General features: G+C 40.6%; 1 protein-coding gene across 11 annotated transcripts in view; it reads right to left on the bottom strand.

The window, feature by feature from the left end:
- RBPJ (recombination signal binding protein for immunoglobulin kappa J region) overlaps window positions 1-15,516 on the bottom strand; it is a 103,788-nt gene that overhangs the window by 11,189 nt on the left and 77,083 nt on the right. For all 11 annotated transcript variants that reach the window (XM_036330694.1, XM_036330684.1, XM_036330702.1 and 8 more), the window contains 4 exons: window positions 13,106-13,271; window positions 6,721-6,895; window positions 1,901-2,038; window positions 1,631-1,743 (listed from right to left, as the gene is read on the bottom strand). In XM_036330694.1, the coding sequence (XP_036186587.1) occupies window positions 1,631-1,743; window positions 1,901-2,038; window positions 6,721-6,895; window positions 13,106-13,271 (592 nt within the window). The remainder of the gene's footprint in view (window positions 1-1,630; window positions 1,744-1,900; window positions 2,039-6,720; window positions 6,896-13,105; window positions 13,272-15,516) is intronic.

Raw genomic sequence — 15,516 nt, 5'->3', positions numbered from 1 at the left:
ACCACTTGATTGTGTTCACAGATTTTTCTCCTTTAAATCACAATAGCAAAAAAGTCCCAATCTTTAAGTTCTTCATACTTACACATTTTTAGCTCTGCAGTCTATTAGAATATTTGTCATTCTACTTATACCACCACTAATTTTTTAGTTTAAATAGTACATTTTTAGTAATTAAAGCTTCTAAGTCTGTAAGATTAATGAATCGTAAGCAAAATGTTTCAATTCAATGCTAAAATCTTACGGCCATATTTAAATTTAACAAGGATTTTAGAGAAATAACTGATTTTTTTCAATGATGTTAGTCTAAAGTTTCCTGTAAAAGTCTGTAAGCACTCACTCATGCGTCTCCCACCAGGTAAGAGTCATGATTCATCTACAGTACTGTTGTTCGTGTATCCAGTTCCTCTACTAGCTAGTTATAAACTCATTCAGGACATGGGCCATGCGTGGTTCAATTTTATTCTCCACAATATTTCTTTGGACACATAGTTGAATGAGCTAGCTCTCACCAATAAAGAAACCAAGGATGTCCACTACTATTTGTCTAAGGAAATGCATCAGATGGCTTTTAATGCCAAAGCAAATAAACAATATCCTTGAAATAGAGTGATACATAATGAAAAGAACTCAAGAAAAGAACTTGACTTGGTTTGTTTTTTCATTTGCATCTTCCCATTTTTTTACACCCTTCTCTCCCTACCTTTACTCTTTTTTTATTATAATGTCTCAGTTAAGGTTTTATACATTAATATTACTACATTATCTTAGCGTATGAAATTTTAAGGGCAAATAAAAATCACCTTGTAAAACCATGACATAGAAAAATAAACAATAGACAAAGAATTATTGTATTTACTTAATTACAGACTCAGTCACTGCTGAAATAGTACCAGAAAATGTAAGCCAGTAAAATATTTCACCAGACATAAATATATATAGTAAATGTTCTTCCATTCATCCCAATCCCCAACCTGACTTTGAATCCAACTTACTTGAAAGTCTCCATCTTTACTATAGCTATATTGCTTTCTGTTTCAGAAAAAGAGGGTAAGCACGTGGGAGGGTATACTCAGAGCCTTTGCTTTCATTTTGGTAAGAAAAGCAGTTTTTTACTATTTCATGATCTCCCTAGTGAACAAAAATCCCTACACTATATGCCTCTCTCCCAATTTCATTTCCTTTTTAATAAATTTTTCTTCTTGTGGAAGAGTAAATTGGTAAAAATTAACTTATATATATTTCTAAAGAAATAAGAACTTCTATGTTTCTGAAAACTTGGTCCTATTTGGGATGCAGCAGGTACCACAAAAAAATGAATACAGTGTGATCTGCATTAAGAAATCACAATGTAATTTTATAGCGCCCTCTATTGAACATGCTCAGATACACAACCAAAAAGGAAAAAATGCCACCAAAACTTACTAGAAACAGTTCGGCAGGAAGTTATTAAGAATGTATTCATAAAAACTGGCTAATTGCCTTAAAACATTTTAAACATAAAGTGGGGTAAAAATGTCAATTATAAATGCTTATTGATATCTCTTTTTAAATTAAAAAGCATGAGCTTGAATGTTGTGGCGTTTTCTTAATTTTTACTACACATATTACAAAAGCAAAAGTGGAGCCATACCAATCTCGGGAGTGCCATGCCAGTAACGGAACACACAAGTTTGACTGTTTGTCCATAATGGATGTAGCCATCCCGAACTGTGAACTCTTCTCCTTCAGACTCATCATCATCCACTGGTGGAGTGAAACAGAGATCAAACTGTTATCTTTTAGAATTCATTCATCTGCTTAGGAAGATAACAAAACTTAATAAATATACCCCCACATCTTGTTATCAAAAAGAATTTAAAAGCTTCACACCAGAAACATCAAATGCAATTTTAATACTCACAGAGATGAATGTAAAATGCTCCCCACTGCTGAGAACTGGCATGGAAATTACCTCCTTCTACATGCAAGTATCTGGTACTAACGGTCTGGGATCGAAGTCGATTAAACAGAGCCACCTTGGTTCCTGAGGCAATGCATACTGCAGAGAAAAAATAGCTCCGGTTTAGGTGACTGGAGGTGAGACAGAGAAAGAAGGGATCGGTACCTGGCAAGTTATGGTTGTTCTTTATTATAATTTAACTCAGCGGTTCTCAACCTGTGGGTCGTGACCCCTTTGGCGGTTGAACGACCCTTTCACAGGGGTGGCCTAAGACCATCCTGCATATCAGATATTTACATTACGATTCATAACAGTAGCACCATTACAGTTATGAAGTAGCAATGAAAATAATTTTATGGTTGGGTCACAACATGAGGAACTGTATTTAAAGGGCCAGAAGGTTGAGAACCACTGATTTAACTAGAGGGGGCCGCAGGGCGGTTGGCGGGCTGGCCCACCCCCTGGTTGAACTCCCAGTTGAACTCCCGGTCGAAGGGACAATTTGCATATTAGCTTTTTATTACATAGGATATTTACATTATATTAAATTAGTATTATAATTTAACATTCTTTTAACAAATTTTTAACCCTCCAAAGAATACAGGTTAATACTCCCCACCCCCCCAAAAAAGTAAAGGTAATTATCATTAACAATGTCAAGCTGAAGACATAAAATATGCCCATAAAAATCATCTTTAAATGAGAACTATACAATATGTCTAGTGAAGTGCTATGCAATAAAGGAAAATTATTAAAATAATAAATGTCCAACAGTGAAAATTGATGAAATAAATTATAATATCTATTACCATTTAAATAACATGTATCTAAATGCACTGATAAGAAACTATTCATAACAAACCAAATACAATGATGTTCAAAAATAGACCCAGAGTCATTGAAGCATGAACAGACTGTTGAACTTCAGAGGGAAGGCAAGGGAAGGTGGGTGGGAAGAGATTAACCAATGAACTTCTATACATATATGCATAACCTGTGGACACAGACAATGGGGTGGTGAAGACCTGGGGTGGGGGAAGGATGGGAGTAGGCTGGAAGAGATTAACGGGGGTAAAGGAGGACCCTTATAATACTTTCAACAATAAGGATTAAAAGAAAAAAAGAAAAGGGACAAAAAACTCATCTTCCTAGAATATCGCTGAATGGAAAGCAGACTATAAAATACTTGGTATGTGTGGTTACATCAGGTAAATGTATATATTCATGTGACTGCACATGTGTCTCCCTGTGCTCATATCCAATCCTGTGGAAAATACTCATAGGGAGGGTCAAGGAGGGTTACCAAGTAGATGACACTTGCGTCTAGATATTGTGATTAGAGATTCTGATTTCTTCTAAATACCCTCAAGTATACAGCACTGCATGAATTTAAAAAACAAAACAAAACAAAACAAAAAATAGCCACATCTATGCAAGCAAGAAAATATTCTGAAAGTAAAATGTTCTCTGTCACCAAGAAACTTCGTTAATAGAAATTCCAAGTTGAAGAGGTTATATAAAATCCTGTTATTTGAATTAGAAATAGCCTGAATACATATCATTATATGCCTCCTGATGCAAGAACACTTCACCACTAGGAAGTGACCCTTGCCCTCCAGCAACAAAAAAGAATCAAAGAACAACTAACTTAAATCTGACCAAGCTTCTAAACTGACTGACAAAACTCTCTCCTTGACCAAACTTTAGACAGGCTCCCCCGGGTCCCTTCCAGGGGCCCTGCCATTGGCCCAGTTATTGCAAGAATCTTGCTAAGCCATCCTCCCACTCTAGTTATCTGATCAAGTTCCTCCCCAGCCCCCAAGCTTTACATCTGATATCCTGGGCCTGCCCTTAGCAAGCATTCTGTTAGACTGGTTTGTCAAAAATCCCTCTACCCCGGATGTCTGTTCCTAGTAATGTTCCATCCACTGACCCTCCCCGCCCCTCACTCTGCTCCTTGCCTATAAATCCCCATTTGTCCTTGTTGTATTAGGATTTGAGCTCAATTATACATTGAAGTCTCTTTTCCCTATTGCAACAGTACTGAATAAAATCTGTCTTTATCACCTTTAACTAGTGTCAGGCAGTTTCTCTTTACCACCACCAATTTACAGAAAATACATTAAACTACATCAAGGAAATGAAATTAGCAAAATCCACTCTGTGGAAAGCTCTCATGGCCAAATGACTCGGTCTCTTAAATAAATAAATTACAAGGAGAGAGAGAGAGAGAGAGAGAGAGAGAGACAGAGAGAGAGACAGAGAGAGAGAGAGAGAGAGAGAGAGAGAGAGAGAGAGAGAGAGAGACAGAGACAGGAGAAATGAAGAGGGAATCTACAGATTAAAAATACTCAAGGACGTGTCAACACAATATATATTGTAACTTCTGGTGGACCTTATTTAAATTTTGATTCAAACAAAGAGCTAAATAATTACATTTTATACTATTTCAACACTGACTAGATGTTTGATGAAATTATTTCTTTTTATAATTATTTTATTACACTAGAGGCCCGGTGCATGAAATTCGTGCACGAGGGGAGGGGAGGAAGAGAGAGTATGTCCCTCAGCCCAGCCTGCACCCTCTCCAATCTGGGACCCCTCAAGGGATGTCCGACTGCCTGGTGTGGGATCGGGCCTAAATGGGCAGTCAGACATTCCTCTCTCAATTCAGGACTGCTGGCTCCCAACCGCTCGCCTGCCTGCCTGCCTGATTGCCCCTAATCGCTTCTGCCTGCCAGCTTGATCACCCCCTAACCACTCCCCTGCCAGCCTGATTGACACCTAACTGCTCCCCTGCCAGCCCCATTGCCCCCAACTGCCCACCCCTGCTGGCCTGGTCCCCCCCAACTGCCCTCCCCTGCAGGCCATATTTGACCACATGGGGGGCGGCCATCTTGTGTTGGAGTGATGGGCAATTTGCATATTACTCTTTTATTAGATAGGATGTTTATTTTCATGTGATGTCATGGTGATTATATTAAAAAACAAGAAACTTCATCTTTCAGAGACACATAGAAATATTTATAGATGATACAATGTCTTGGATTTGCATCAAACTAAAATGAGGGTAGAGTGGGGTATAGAATGAAGATGAAGTTAAAATCATGGTTAACGTTAGAACACAGGAGGTTTCATTTCATTATGCAGCTCTGTCTAGTATGTTTGAAATATTCCATAAAATAAATAATAATAATTACTGAGTGAACTAAAGAATCAATAGGATATAAAAACCTGTAAGTTCATAATAAAAATAAAACAAAACAAAATAAGAGCAAGCAAACAAAACAAAAATCCTAAAACCTCATTATCACCTTCAAAGAATATTGTTGGTCTGCAAATTAGTAAATAAGCATTTATCCTGCTTTTCTTCTACTGACTACATTTGAAGCAAACAGCTAGCAAATGCAGAAATGATGAGTAAAAGTATTAGAAAAGTCACCATTTTTCAGCCCTTGATGAACTATTTGATTTAAGCAGCATTATCAATGACTACTACTAAAACCATCAGATTAAAGACTTCTCAGAACTTTGTAATGGATAGGCTGGGCTAATAATAGCTCAATTTACTATAATCAATCTTAACATGACAAGAAGTGGGATGTTCAGATATTATATGACTTCTGATTCCACAGGAATGAACATATATAGGACCAGCTAAATCTAAAATAAAAGCCTTGAGGTCTAACCACCAATTTATGGAAAATATGAGACAGAGAAATATGTAATCGGCCAGATCTGGAATGTGGACATTCCACAGGAAAAATGACCCGTCTCTTAACAAATAAATGATAAGGAAGAAATAAACGGTTGGAGAGGGAGAGAAGAAACTTACAGATTAAAATGCATGATCTTTGTTAGGATCCAGTTAAGTCAATTGTTAAAAAACAACAAAAACACTACTGTAAAACCATATTTCTGAAGAATGTGATAAGTCTGCACATGGCTTGGCTTTTACATCAAAGAACGGTCAACTCTGTTAGGTGTAAGAATGTTGAAAAAGAAAGTTATCTGTTAGTCACTACTGAAGAAATGGTAGCTGAAAGGATAGGACATTCAAGATTTACATTTAAATATTCCCGCAACTGGAGAAGGAAGTGCTGGTGGTGATGGAGATAATGAAACAACTGATAAAAACCTGCTGAGGCCAGGTGGATGGTCACCTTATGCTACTTTCTCCCTTTCACTAAGTTTGAAAGTTTTCATAAGAAGAAGTTACAATAAGAAAAACGGGCATAGGGGTTGAAATGTTTAATGCAAACAGACAGCACTCATCTCTTGAGGATCTAAAACTCTGCTGATGAGACAGCAGTCTCTGGCAGAGAACCGTGTTAAAAATGTTGTGTAGGTTCTCAGGACAGCCTTGCAAGGCCCATCTGATATTACAGTGTCCCTCAAAGAGGCGCTTTTGACATTCTTGGTAAATCAACTTTGTGAAATGGGACTCTCTTGGCCCAAGACACCCAAAGCTAAATCACTCCCTGCAGTCACTGTGACAGCAAAAGGGGAAAAAAACTCCTATTTTCTAAATGTCTCTGGAGAGCAGTGATAAACCAAGTCTAGTTGATTCCCAGACCAGGTATTGTGCATTAAAAAAAAAAAAAGACAATAAAGCAGCAATAATTAATGAATGTGACATCTTAAGATAAAGTGAGGGCCACAAAAATATTAGTAAAGAATGAATTGACTATCAAAACGCAATTTTTAATTTAAAAATAGTAAAATTTATCTTAATTCATGGTGGGAGTTGGGGACAAAAGAAAATTGAAGTATATACATACAGTCAGCATTTTTCAATGACTGCTTCTTTTTGGACGGTTTGGAGATGACTTTTATCCGCTTGCTGAGGAACACACCAATGTCATCACTGTTGCCATAGAACATCTTTACAGACAACATGAAATGCTTTCTCTTGTCCGAATCAGATATGTACAATGTTTTGGCTGTGCAATAGTTCTGTGAAAGAAAAGGAAAGTTTTAATAGCACCAAAATCGTGTTGGTTATGGACCTACAACTCTGTATGGTCATGGCTAGGTTTGATCAGGCTTACATGAAGTAATTTCAATAAGGCTGAATAAAACCAACTATAAAATTACTGAAATTAATCTCTGATGACAAAGTACAGTCTTCCTTATCAAGTCTATAAAATACTAACATTGTGAACTATTTTACCCCCTCTAAAACAATTTTAAAGACTAGTCTTTTTTTGTTTTATATAACTCTACATCTATATCATAGAATTATCAGTATTAGTGGTAATTTTTAAGAATAGAATTTTATAGCTAAAAGAAATCTTACTGTCTTTCTGTAAAGAAAATATTAAGAGTTACAGCACGTGTAAAACAGCAAAGACACTTGAAAATGCTACTTTTTCAAACATGTATGAGAATTCTAAAATCTCTCCTATTCCCCCGATCTCTGTAAATTAGGGAAGGGACTAAATTAATGACCTTTTCCAAACTAGGTAAAATGATACTCAAACAAAGCTAAAGTATTTAAAATATCTGAATTATCTACTTTAAAAAAAAAATCAATGCTCTATTTTAAAATTAGGCTAAGCACATTTCTATGACTATCTCTGCTGTGTATTTCTTTTTAAAAGCAGGGCAAATGTCACTCATTTAAAAAATAAATAAATGCGTTCTAGGGTTTTAATCTTTGAATTTTACTCACAGGCAATTTTAGTAGCAGAACAAAATAATGCCATAATTTATTTTACTTCTCAATAGCAAAGTTATATTTAAATCTTTAGATGCCATCTTGAATATTTTACACTCAATTACGTTTTTATAAATCAAAAGTGTGGTAAAAGCTTTGAGACTGTGTTCTGCAGAAGACAAAATGAATACAAAGCTAATCATACTAATCCTATCTAATAAAGAGAGAATATACTAATTGACCCTCACACCGTCACAAAGATGGTGGTGCCACAGCCAATAAGGAGGGAATATGCTAATTTACCCTCACGCCATCACAAAGATTGCGGCGCCCACAGCCAATAAAGAAGGAATATGCTAATTGACTGCCACACCCTCAAAGATAGCGGCACCCACAGCCACAAGATGGTGGCACCCAGTCCCCTCAGCTCCGCTGGAGAGGCAGGTGGGCCTGGCTACTCTGTGCGCCTACCTCTGGAATCCCCCAGCCACCCAGGGCCGGCCGAGGCTTGTGCTGCCGGCAGTGGGAGCAGTGGAGGTGTGATGGGGTGTGGCCTTCCCCTGATCACCAGGTCACCTCCCACCCGTGAGGGCCCTAGAACTGTGAGAGGGGGCGGGCCGGGCTGAGGGACCTCCATCCAGTGCATGAATTTTCATGCACCGGGCCTCTAGTCTATCCTATCTAATAATAGACAAACATGGTAATTGACCGTACCTTTGCTACACCAACAAAGATGGTGGCTAATTTGCATACTGCAGGCAGGGCAGGACAGCGTGAGCCGCCAGCCCACCGCCATCCAGGGCAGCCCCAGAAGACCCAGGAGCCAGCCTGCTTTGCCGCCGGGGACGCGATCAGGTCCCTGGCAGCAAGGCAGGGCGTGACCCAGAAGACCCAGAAGCTGCCTGATATGGCGGTAACTCTTATCAATAAGCACTTTGAAAGTCAGTGGCATAAATGCACCAATTAAAGGACAAATTATGAGGGTGAATCAAAAACAAAACCCACTTTAAATATAAAGACACATATAGATTAAAAGTAAATGAATTAAGCTGCAGCCTGTTTTGCTCAGTGGATAGAGCATTAGCCCATGGACTGAAGGGTCCCAGGTTCGATTCCAGTCAAGGGCATGTACCTCAGTTGCTGGCTTGATCCCCAGTCCCTATCAAAGCATGTGCAGGAGGCAACCAATCAATGTGTCTCTCCCTTTCCGTTCACTCTCCCTAAAATTCGATGGAAAAATATCCTTGGGTGAAGATTAACAAAAACAAAGTAAATGGATTAAGTAACATTAAAGAGATTATAAGAAAAATATATTCCAAATTTTGTTAGTTGTATAATGGTTATGTTTAAATTATTAACACCTAAGAAACTGGGTGAAGGGTACATATAATATGCTGTAGTATTTTATAGTTTTTTTTTACATGTATGAGATTATTTCAAATTAAAATATTAAAAAATTAATAAAATATTAATTGAAATGTATCTGCATTACATGAAAAAATCTAATTGCTTCTAGCATAATTTATTAAATTGTGCTAAAATTTACAAGGATTCAATTTAAAAATATCTTAATTCTAAATGATATAATAAAAAATATATAATAGTGCAGTTATAAGCACTTATCTGAAAATAAAAATTTAAAGAAGTGAATTTAAAAAAGGGATTAGCCAAAGAAAATATATGCACAACCCATGGACAGACAACAGTATGGTGATGGCCAGAGAGAAGTGGGGGACAAGAGCTGGGTAGAGGAGGCAAAAGGGGGAAAATAGGGACATCCTATATAATAGTAATAAAAGGCTATACACATTGACTGAACGCAGAATGACCAGTTGCTATGATGCGCACTGGCCACCAAGGGGCAGACACTGAATGCAGGAGCTGCCCCCTGGTGGTCAGTGCACTTCCATATGGGTTGTGCCACTCAGCCAGAAGCTGGCTCATGGCTGGCCAGCGCAGTGGTGGTGGCAGGAGCCTCTCCCACCTCCGTGGCAGCACTAAGAATGTCCAACTAACGGTTTAGACCTCCCTTGTGGGCCTAAGCCTTTAGTTGGACATCCCCTGAGGGCTCCCTGGCTGCCAGAAGGATGTCTGACTGCAAGTTTAGGCCTGATCTCCCGGGGAGTGGGCCTAAGTCGACAGATGGACATCCCCCAAGGGGTCCTGGACTGTGAATGGGCGCAGGCCAGGCTAAGGGACCCCCCCTTCCCAAGTGCACAAATTTTTGTGCACCGAGCCTCTAGTATATATATAAAAGCCTAAGCTACCGTTACCGGAATAACCGGTCGACCAGTTGCTAAGATGCACACTGACCACCAAGGAGCAGATGCTCAACACAGAAGCTGCCCTCTGGTGGTCAGTGTGCTCCCACAGCCAACCTCCCAAGGCCGGCCAACCTCCCGTGGCCAGCCTCCCACGGCCCTGATTCGGACTGGGCAAGATGCCCCAATCGGTCCCGATTGCCGGCCAGGCTGAGGGACCCCACCTGTGCATGAATTCATGTACCAGGCCTCTAGTACAAAATAAATAAAAAAACCCATAGTATTTGCATTCAAACTGATCCTTTCACCCAAAGATCTCTAAGCATTCAAATATGTTGTGGCAGGAGCCTTGTGTAAATACTTTAAAAAGCATGAATGGTCAAATTAAGCCTAACCTCTGGAATTATTCTGCAAATATAAGACAAAGCCTAGGAATATGGGTATCAATATACTAAAGCAGCAGGCATAGGGAACAAAAATGAAATTTGTATCTAAATGAAGGCAATGACATTGTAATGGCAAAATTTGATTTCTAACATTAAGGGATATGATCTATATGAGAAAACAGTGTTAACATTAAAGGATATTATCAATATCAGAAAAGAGAAAATAATGAAACCTAGCAAAAATGATAAGACAAACTAGCAAACAGGAAAGGCAAAAAAAGAGTAGAGAAGGTTGGACTACACACAAAGGGCTTTATTTTGTTTGGAAAAGGCAAACACACATATATATCCTTGGAAAGAAAGGAAATGCATCCCTAATTACAAAAGTAAGCAGTTTGAATGCACACACACACACACACAATCACACCTGAGATAATTTTATTAGAACTATTATTATAAAAAATATATAAGGCCAATGACCACAAACTAGTCAAATCCCGTAAGAGAAAAGGGGAGAAGTCACTGACTCAAAAAGCATTATGGCTTTAGGAAAGTGAGTAAATAAAAACTAAAGTTACATTTGTTTCATCATACCAAAAAGCTAAATTAGCTACCAAGATTCTAGAAAATGGTACATAATCAAGCTTTCTATAAATAGTACACAGTTTAACTTAAAAACAAGTCAAACATCTACTCTGAAATGAAAAAGAAATACTGATCTAATGCTGCAAAAGCATTGTGGTGATTTAAGTGAGACAGGAGCAAAGTGCCTCTTTCTCAAGTTCAGCATCCCACTGCTCAGGCCATCTTTGCCTACTTGGGCCCAAACATACCACGTTCTCATGCCTTAATGCCCCAAGCACATGATTATGTCCTTCTTTCTGCCTGGAATGCCTTCTACTGACTCTTGACAAGTCTTACTTTATATAGACTTCTCTAATAGCATTTTCCATTCAAACTAAATATTAACATATAATTTCAGCATATAGGCATTGTGCTACCCTATTAGTAAGTTTTTTAAATGCTAATAATGCTTAAGCTCTCAGGCATTCTTTTCCTCTTCTGCGAATTTCTAGGGCGTAGGGAAAGAACATAATGGTAGAAGTTAAGGCAAGATGTACTACGCATGATTCTGGGAAAGGTGAGTGGGAATGCTGTTTGGTTGGCATTACTTCCCTTACAATTGCTGGAAGCTGAAATTAGTTAAAGCAAGCAATAATTAACACGGTTATATACACTGGTCTCTAGAATCCCTGGCATCTCAATATCTACCTGTCTAACCTAATTAATAACAGTACCAAATGTTGAGATACAACTTGCGTCATAGAACTCTGACTTTCTATATGAGGAAAATAGGTAAGACATTTAGGCCTATTAAATAAATTCACCACTTACATATATCCTTAACTTTGGCTCAAGGGTCATAACTTAGAAATACTTTATACTGCTTTATTTTCTTTTAAGATGAAACAACAACCTTTATTGTAATAAGTTTTATCGTAAACCTAACTTGAAATACATAGTTGACAAGTCTTGCTGATAAAAATTACAAAGATATAAATGACATAAAAAGACTCAAATGTGAAAAAAAAAACTGATATTGAGGCTTCTTATTGCTCAACTATATATATAAAAGCCTAAGCGACCATTCCGACAGTTGCTATGACATGCACTGACCACCAGGGGGCAGATGCTCAAAGCAGGAGCTGCCCCCTGGTGGTCAGTGCGCTCCCACAGCCAACCTCCTGTGGCCAGGCAACCTCCTGCAGTCCCTCCCCCAAGCCGATTGGCCCTGATTGCCAGCCAGGCAGTTGGGGGCGGGGGGGGGGGGGAGAACCCATGCACAAATTCGTGCACTGAGCCTCTAGTTCTCTATAAAAGGGCTAAAACTGAATTTGAGAGTACAAATCCCCTAGCTCACCACCCTCAATCTGCCCTCCAACCCCTCCTAGGGCCAATTAAGGCACTCAATAAAAATATATTAAATGACAAACTAGCTTTTTATGCATTATTTTAAAAGACATTTATGTGGTCACTAAGATCAGAACTAACCATTTTTTTAAATTTTAATATCAAGGGAAAACAAATGTTAAATGCTAAGTCAATAAAGAATTATTTTTGAATACCAAAGGTACAGATTGAAATGACAGCTCTTTAAATTTATAACATAAAATTAGTAAAACTAATTCATACGTTTCATTCCCAGAAAATTAATTTTTAAAAATCCCTAAAAGTATGACTAAAGCTAATCGTGGCTGTGCTTGCCTATAGCATAGTTCTGCTCCACAAAGAGGTGAGGGAAAACATTTATGATCTTTATAACCCAAGTCAATGCCTCTAAGAATTTATCTCTATCATTTTGCTTCTAGCATAAGACTAAGATTAAAAGAGCAGAGTAAAATACTATTGAACTATGCATTTATCATTTGAGCATCACACCCCTCTCAGATGAGTGATTAGACTCCTAAACTTATTACTTCCAATGGAAACCTGATTCACAGCCCGCTAAAGCTGCTGGCAAGCTGAGTGCCACCATTAGATATCAACAGCTTGAGTGCCATGAATCATGACTAGACCATAGCCATTTGAAAAGTTTATTTCTGGTTCTGATTTATATTTTAAAGAGATTGCTACCAATAGCTGACTTGTACATACTTTAAAACATTTATATCATGTCTTATCAGGGGGCCTGAAAACTCAAATAGTAGCCAAATAAGTAATATAATGTATATGGTGAACCAGGTATACAATAAAGAACGGGGTGGGGAGGAGGAACGAATCACTACCACAAAAACAAATAAGGACACTACTAGATTCTGGTACATGGTGCCTTTATGGGGAATCAACAGTTTTAATTTACCTTTCCTTCCAAGTTCAGCTGCTGCATTTCTTGGTCACTATTTCCTATTCCAATAAATGCACATGGTTGAGATTCTTGTTCAGAACAACCATCCCGCTCCATTTGTTCTTTTTTTTTCTTCCATCCGCTGCCCATAAGATACACACAAGGAGGTGGGCAAAAAAACCTGAAACAATTTGAACAAAAACAATGCAATTCAATTTTAAAAATGCATTTTCTTGTCTGAACATCCTATATAATAAAAGTGCAATATGCAAATTGACCGAACAGCCAAACAGTGAACAACCACCCGGACAACCATCCGGGACCACACTATGACACCCACTGGTGCCAGGCCAGCCAAGGCGGGTGTGATGTGATTGGTCAGGGGCTGGCCATCACCCCATGACTGCCCCACAGAGAGAGGCCCAGGTCACCAGCCAGCGGGGTGATCAATCAGGGGAGTTCCACAATCATCCCAAAGAGGGAGGCCTAGGCCACTGATCAGGGGGCTGCAGTGCGTGGGAGGGACTTCCCTCTGCAAGGGAAGCCTGGGTGCTGGAGAAAAGCCAGTGCTGGCAGTGGGGGGAGGAAGGCCTACTCTTGCACGAATTTTGTGCATTGGGCCTTTAGTAAGAATATAAAAATCATATTGAACTGCACTAAGTTAGCTCCTAATGAAGCCCTTTATAATGCAAATAGTCACATGAGGATACTAGAAGCAAAACTTCCACTAAGACTACATTTGTTCAGGTAAGACTCACCTGTGTAGAGTGATGCACTCAGTTTAGAGTTCTGAACTATTAAAGTTCAGCAAATCTAATGTACTCTAACATATTACAAAACACAATACACCACACCACAGGATCTGCAATTACTAAATAGGTCTCAAAATGAGGTAGTATTAATTAATGACATTATTGGTATGGATATTACACCTAACTATCCTATCTAATAAAAGAGAAACATGCAAATTGACCATAACCCTGACACACTTCCCATTGACTAATCAGCAGGATATGCAAATTAACTGCCAACCAAGATGGCAGCCGGCAGCCACGCAGTTGAAGCAAACAGGAGGCTTGCTTGCTCCAGCGATGGAGGAAGCCAAGGTTCCCCGCATGCCGCAGCCCGGCTCTGAGCTGCAGTCTAAGCAACTATGTTGCAATTATAGAAGCTAAACAAGCTCCAGAGACCTGCTTTCAGCCAGCTTCGGCCTCAGAGCTTACAGCTGCAGTGATGGCAACGGAGTTTCAATTATAGGAGCCAAACAGACCCAGAACCTGCTTTCAGCCCTCAGAGCTGGAGCTGGCTCTCAGCTCCAGAGACAGCTATAGAAGGTAAATAAATCCCAGAATAAAAAAAAAAAGAAAAAAAAGAAAGGCTGGGAGCTTAAGTTGCCCTCCAGCCTGAAAACAGCTCTCAGGCCCTCACCCAGACTGGCCAAGCACCCCAGTGGGGACCCCCACCCTGAAGGGGTGTGACCAGCTGCAAACAGCCATCAGCCCGTCATCCAGGCTGCCCAGGCACCCAAGCGGGACCCCCACCCTGATCTGGGACACTTTCAGGGCAAACCAGCCGGCCCCGACCCGTGCACCAGGCCTCTATCCTATACTACAGGCAGGGCGGGACAGCGCAAGCTGCCATCTGGGCCCCATGTGCAGCCCTGGGCAGCGGGGCATAAGCCCTGCCCCCAGCCGGGACCCCTGTGTGCCACCTGAGCCTCCAGCTGGGACCCCCGTGCCGCCTAAGCCCCGCACTGCTAAGCCCTGCCCCCAGCCGGGACCCTATGACTATTGGAGAGCAGAAAAGTGCCACTGAGCCCTAGGTTGCTGTGGTGATCCGGCCATCGCTAAGTAGAAAAGTGCGGCCTGTAGGCAGACCCCAGCTGCGCCTGATCCGGGAGCAGGAAAGCAAGCCTGGTCTGAGGGCAGCCCCTAGCTGCGCTTGATCCGGGAGCAGGAAAGCAAGCCCGGCCTGCGGGCAGCCCCAAACTTTCCCTGCTCCCCAGTCGCCATGGTGATCCGGGAGCAGGAAAGCAAGCCTGGCCTGCGGGCAGCCCCAAGCTGGGCCTGAAACGGGAGCAGGAAAGCCTGGCCTGCAGGCAGCCCCCAGCTGGGCCTGCTCCCCGGTCGCCATGGGGATCCGGGAGCAGGAGAGCAAGCCCACTCTGCGGGCAGCTCCAAGCTGGGCCTGCTCCCCGGTTGCCATGGAAACCTGGCAGCGGGAAAGCCCGGCCTGTGGACAGCCCCCAGCTGGGCCTGCTCCCTGGTCGCCATGGCGATCCGGGAGCAGGAAAGCCCGGCTTGCAAGCAGCACCCCTATCCTGGCCATAACTCAAGGGAGAGTACAACATGCAATGGAGGCCAGGAGCCTGAGAGATCAACACAGAGGGGCTCCTGCTCCAAGCCTCCATGGTGTGGCTGGGGGCA

Source organism: Myotis myotis, unplaced genomic scaffold (assembly GCF_014108235.1).
Source record: "Myotis myotis isolate mMyoMyo1 unplaced genomic scaffold, mMyoMyo1.p scaffold_m19_p_1, whole genome shotgun sequence".
NCBI lineage: Eukaryota > Metazoa > Chordata > Mammalia > Chiroptera > Vespertilionidae > Myotis > Myotis myotis.
Note: the sequence above shows the minus strand (reverse complement) of the source record. Positions and strands in the feature narration are given on the sequence as shown.